The sequence below is a fragment of the Aplysia californica genome, unplaced genomic scaffold (genome assembly GCF_000002075.1).
Source record: "Aplysia californica isolate F4 #8 unplaced genomic scaffold, AplCal3.0 scaffold00353, whole genome shotgun sequence".
In the NCBI taxonomy this organism is placed as follows: domain Eukaryota; kingdom Metazoa; phylum Mollusca; class Gastropoda; order Aplysiida; family Aplysiidae; genus Aplysia; species Aplysia californica.
In genome coordinates, this window is record NW_004797623.1 from 598833 (window position 1) to 604700 (window position 5868).

The following is a 5868-nucleotide window of genomic DNA, read 5'->3' on the forward strand; positions in this document are numbered from 1 at the left end:
TACACACACACACACACACACACACACACACACACACACACACACACACACACACAGAGTACGTGAAAGCAGTATTCACAACCCAAGCCTCTGCCTAACAAGAACAAGCGGTAGGCACTGCAGAAAACTATGATCTCCTTTGCCTTGTAAAAAACCACTCACAACATATCTATCCTTTGTAGCCTTTTTCAGATCATCTCTCACAACGATACGGTTGCCTTGCAAAGCAAAATACTGCTGGGCATCGGGGCTTCCAGTGATCCTGTACGATGTCGTATTGAACTGCAGAAATAATACAGAAATGGTTAGAACCGAAAGTCAATTCACTTGAACTTTGCTGACATTTTTTATTTGAAGTGAACATTCCACAAAACTCCATTGACCTCCATCGAACAACTTTTTTTTTTACAAACGCATACTTATGTCTCTCATACAAAAGAAGTATTAGGCTTAACTGAAAGCAACAGACAATTTGAGAACATAATTTATTGAAACATGTTTTTTTCCAGTGGATATTAGGAATTATTCAGAAGGCCCGCTCTTGTTCAACCTTCAACGGCTCAGCAGTCTTAAATGGGTTAAACACATAAATTGGCGCTCATATGACCTTATGAGTAATTTTTTAGACTCACGTGGAGCACGTGGAGCGCGTGGAGACGTCTAAACAGCCGGGTGATGAAATCTACAAGCTTACACTGAAATGTGGGGGCAAGGTGGTGTCGCTGTCTCAAAATGAGCAATTTGTAGACAAGGCTACTGTAAGTCATTTATTTCAGTGATCCTGTGTGTACGCATCCAGAGAGCAGTTTTTAATATAGGGCCCAAAGAGAAAAACTTTTTTTAGTACTGGATCGAGATATTTTTTTGTTGAATATTTTTGTTTGGTCGCCGGCCTGCAGAAGTGCCATGCAAAGTTTGTTTTTTTAGCTTTAGTTTTAGTAAAAGTTTTACGGCACTTGCAACACAATAAGGTCATATAAGTGCCGAAGAAAAGATGTGTTACAAGAGAGTAACATACACAAAAAAGAATGAGGAGAGATAAGGAAGGAAGGAGCAAACCACACCAGAGCGCCCGCCAACCACCCACTCAAAGTTTCGTGGGCATAGATAAATTCCTCAATGAGCTAGAATTTTTTAACAGGGTTAGACAAAAGTGAACAAGCTATAGTAGAGCATATCTTACCGCTGAGCCGGAATCCTGAGCATTGACGGAGATCACACCTGCACCGATCGCTTCGGTCTCGGCCACGCTGGTGGTGATTGTCTCCTGAACAAACACAGGCCCCGCGGTGTTGCGAATCACATTGACCGTCAGTGTTGCAAGGTCAGTAGCCGTCTTTGAAGGGTTGTCTCTCGTGCCCCCGTCAGAGACGCGAACAGTCACCTGTGCACATGAAGAATAAAGCATTTCACAAAACTGAAGACAATTAAACATAAGCTCTCAAGCAATTTAATTGGTTTCAACTAAAAAAAGATTATTTCACATACATTTTGCACTTGCGTTTTTGCTGAAGAAAAGTAACATTTTCAATTATCTTTTTATCTATGTGATTGTGTTGACTGTATAGCAAGAGCAGATAATTTGGTTATGAAAAATCAAATAAATGCCCAATGATGAAAAAAACAACAGACGACATCCATATAGGAACTTCAAAAAATCTTAGAGATGTAAATAGAAGGCACTTAGAAATGGAAGATCCCGTTTTCCAGACAGGCCAAGAACTTTGGTATCTGTTTCGATTCAGACATGTCCATTAATAACCAACCAAGTAAATCAAGTCACTTGAAGTACATTGGTCTCAGAGGAACCAGTAAGACAGGGCACCCTTTTTTCTTTCAACTCATATTGCATGCATGCTCTCAAAACTTCAAAACTCTACTTTTTCAGCTCTGTTTTGTCTGATATTTCATCTGAGAAAAAGAGGAGATTGCGAGTGGCTCAAAAGAACAGCTCAAGATGAGAGTTGAAGACAAAGAAGAAAGATCCATTCTGCATGAAAAATGTTAAAGCTCTACACTAGCTTCCAGTTGAAAAAAAAGATCCAAAAATAAGTTTCTACTATCTATCATGCCTCAACAGTAATGCCCCATCATATCTGAATGGACTTTAAACACCATATGGCCTGTCAGATAGCGCCATTCACCGATGTAACACAATTTAGAGCCCCTAAAATTCAATTAAAATCTTTTGATGAGACTCTAAATTTTTTTTTTAACTTTTGAAATTTGAAACTCCTTGCTTCAAGACCTCACAGAAACATCAAATCTGAATAAGTTAAAGTGATTGCTAAAGGCTCATTTGTTTTAATCAGTGTTGAGGTGTTTAACATGCGCTGATGTGTCTTGTTTTCCTTGCTGCCCTTATGTGTTTATAATTAACGTATGGCAGAGGAAGCTCTTCCTTATAATAATTGACCTGGTTTTCTTGTGCACATGAAATGTTTTTTCTTGTGTGTGAGGTTTATTCTCAGTAATCATGTCATCGGTGTGATATGCACAGAGTTTGCACTTGTATCGGAAAGACGGCTAAATCAATGCAATCTATTTTTTTTTCCTCACAAGCCTAATACTTTACCTTACAAGCCTAATACTTGACTGCATTTATAAATTCACTGACTCAGTCTTCTCGTTCTGTGCAGCGTCATAGAAAGAAAATTGCTCAAAACAATTCCTAAAAATTGCCATTGAGAGAGCTGGCTTCGGTCACATTCTACAGAAAACTAAGAAAAGAAAACAATAAATATACTTTTAAGTCATCTAAAAAATAAAACAACTTTCAAAATACAATGTCCTTTTTTTCCAATAATCTAATAATGTTCGTGTAGAGAATCTCTTCAGACAATGTACTCCGGTGCTCCTTTCTCACTCACCGTAAAGGTATCTATTCCAGTTCCAACCAAGGTCCGCCTAAGACTGACATCACCATTGGAGTCAATCTGGGCGTAGGTTTGGGCATTGGTATCACCAGTGATCACATACTGCAGGTCCTTCCATGGAGACTGGTAGTGAAAAATAAAAAGGAACAAAATCGGATTTTCAAAAGGGAAACAAATCAGATACTTACTTTACTTGTATTTTACTTTTACAATCAAGCAGCCATTTGAGTTCTAGCCCTTCAGCCAAAAAACCTGATACCAAAACTATATCTCCATTATATTCTTTCTGGATAAAAGCATGAGTAAATCTATTTAGAATTTAAAGTATAATGATTTGTTTTCAAAATGTAGTGACCTTTCAAGAATAAAAATGCTAAGAGCAATGACTGAACATAAAAATTGCGAGGAAAAAATAGGCAAACTACGCAAGAAGGAAAAGAAAAGAGTTCGAACCTTCACCAATCTTTCTTTTCAATTCCAATCCGCATCCCCACAATGATAAAAAACAAATCCCAATAAACAAGAAAAGAATGATATCAAACATACATTTGTATCCGAGTCTGAAGCCCGGATCCTCTCAAAGGTTTGTCCAAGTGGGTAGGTCTCTGGGATGGTTTGGGAGTAGGTCACAGGAAACACGCTTGGAGTGAACAGGTTGCGTTTCACAGGAACAGAAACCAAAATGGTGTCTGACAATCCCTTACTATCTGTCGCAACGATTCGAAGCTGGGGAGGACAGAGAGACTAGTTCTTCAACATGTCAAACAGTTAGTTTTAGTAGAGGTTTTACGGCGCTCGCAACTGCATAAGGTCATATGAGCGACAGAAGATTGGAGGTGTTACAAGTGAGTAACAAACATAAAAAAGAAGAAGGGGAGATAAGGACGACAAATGTTTGATAGGAAAGTAGGAGAAAACCACACCAGAGCACCCGCCAACCACCCACACATGTCAAACAAGATGAGTCATCTTTGAGAAATTATTTACAGCCACTCATCATGACAACAGCCAAACTGCACGACAGATAAGAGTTGTTTTAGTTTCAGTAAGAGTTTTACGGCACTTGCAACACAATAAGGTCATAGAAGTGCCGAAAATAAGGGGTGTTACAAGAGAGTAACAAACACAAAAAGGGAGGAGAGATCAGGATGATAGATGTTTGGTAGGAAAGAAGGAGCATACCACACCAGAGCACCCGCCAACCACCCACTCAACAGATTAGACAAACAGGCACATTAAAAAGAAGTAGAAGTAGCAGACTATAGCAGAGAACCCTCCAACCTCATATACGACATCAGATGGACACAGTTATTCAACGAAAATAACAATCAAAGTAGAATAAGCCAATATATATATATATATATATATATATATTTATTTTTATTTTTTTTTTTTTTTTAAATTCCAAACAATATGAGAGTGAAAATCAAACAACTAAACATTTTTGTACGGCACAAATTCCAGCACTTAACAATCCATACAAAAGTCCACGTTTAAAAATGAGGGGTCCAAAAAAAATCCTCTATTATCTTAAGAGCTTACCCTGTACGCTTCAGTGGTCTCAGCACCAAGGCCACTCCGGAGTCGAATCTCACCAGTATTGGCGTCCACTGTGAAGAAAGACCGTGCATTGCCATCGCCAAGTAGACTGTACGTTACTCCTGCAAACTCAGGCTGAAACACAAACCAAAAAGGAAAATAAAAATGTGTCGTTACGAAATATACCTGAGTTTTAGTATAAGTAAGAGTTTTACGGCACTTTCAACACAATAAGGTCAAATAATTGCTGAAGATTAGAGGTGTTACAAGAGAGTAACAAACACAAAAAAAGTAGGAGGCGAGATCAAGATGATGGATTTTTTTAATAGGAAAGAAGGAGCAAAACACACCAAAGCACCCGCCAACCACCCACTTAAACCTGAGCTTGACAACGAAAATTTGACAATGAACAGTATTGTTAGAAAAAAGAAAAATACACAAACGTGGCACAACTTATACTGCAAGGGTTATATGACGCTGATGATGATGATGATGATGATGATGATGATGATGATGATGATGATGATGATGATGATGATGATGATGATGATGATGATGGTGGTTATGGTTATGATGATGGTTATGGTTATGATGATGGTTATGGTTATGATGATGATGATGATGATGATGATGATGATACATATGTGGTACATATTAGGCATATATTTATACCACTAGTTACCATAGATATCCCCTTTCTTTGGCCTTTCCAATATAAATTTCTCGCACGCACCATTGAGCATTGTGACCGTATGTGTACACACTTTAGTTTCCACAGTCTAGTTCTAGTCTAGTCGTCATTAATCTTCTTTTTTTTTCTTAAGTTCCTGTGGGAGCCTTAAGCTGCGAAAATTTGAACATATAAAATTTTTGAAATACTACAGTCTCCACCGTTTTTTGTCTTTCCGATGTCTGCAATGATGAAGATGGTGATGGTGTGGATGATGATGATGATGATGTTGATGAGGAAATGATGATGATTTTTTTTTTCAAATGTTCCTGATGAAGCCATACGCCGAAACGTTGAACGCATTTATATAATACATTTTGGAAATCCTAAATCTACCAAGTCTCAGCCTTTTTTATTCTCTATTTACAATGATGATGATGATGATGATGATGATGACGACGACAATGATGATGACACCATCACTGTCGATGATAACAGTGGTCTCCTGCCAAAACCTACCTGCGTATTCTCGTTGGGATCAATAGCAGTGACAGTAGCGATGATCTGATTGGAACTCGGCAGTAGATTTTCATCAACAACATTGGCCCCAAAGGTATCCACACCCGGGCTACCAAACTCAGGAGGCAAATTCCTCAACACATTCACTTGTACAGTTGCCGTGGTGGACAGACTCGGGATACCCAGGTCATAGGCAAGCACCTCAACCTGGAAGCACAATACAACCCTCAAAACATGGAGGAGGAGGAGGAGGAGGAGGAGGAG

At 38.7% G+C, this 5868-nt stretch overlaps 1 protein-coding gene across 1 annotated transcript in view; it reads right to left on the reverse strand.

Moving 5' to 3' along the window:
- LOC101847743 overlaps positions 1 to 5868 on the reverse strand; it is a gene marked incomplete in the record, with an annotated part of 240046 nt that overhangs the window by 186475 nt on the left and 47703 nt on the right. Inside the window, 6 exon segments of the mRNA XM_035970982.1 lie at positions 163 to 282; positions 1184 to 1384; positions 2871 to 2999; positions 3423 to 3602; positions 4419 to 4550; positions 5605 to 5811. Coding sequence (XP_035826875.1) covers positions 163 to 282; positions 1184 to 1384; positions 2871 to 2999; positions 3423 to 3602; positions 4419 to 4550; positions 5605 to 5811 — 969 coding nt within the window.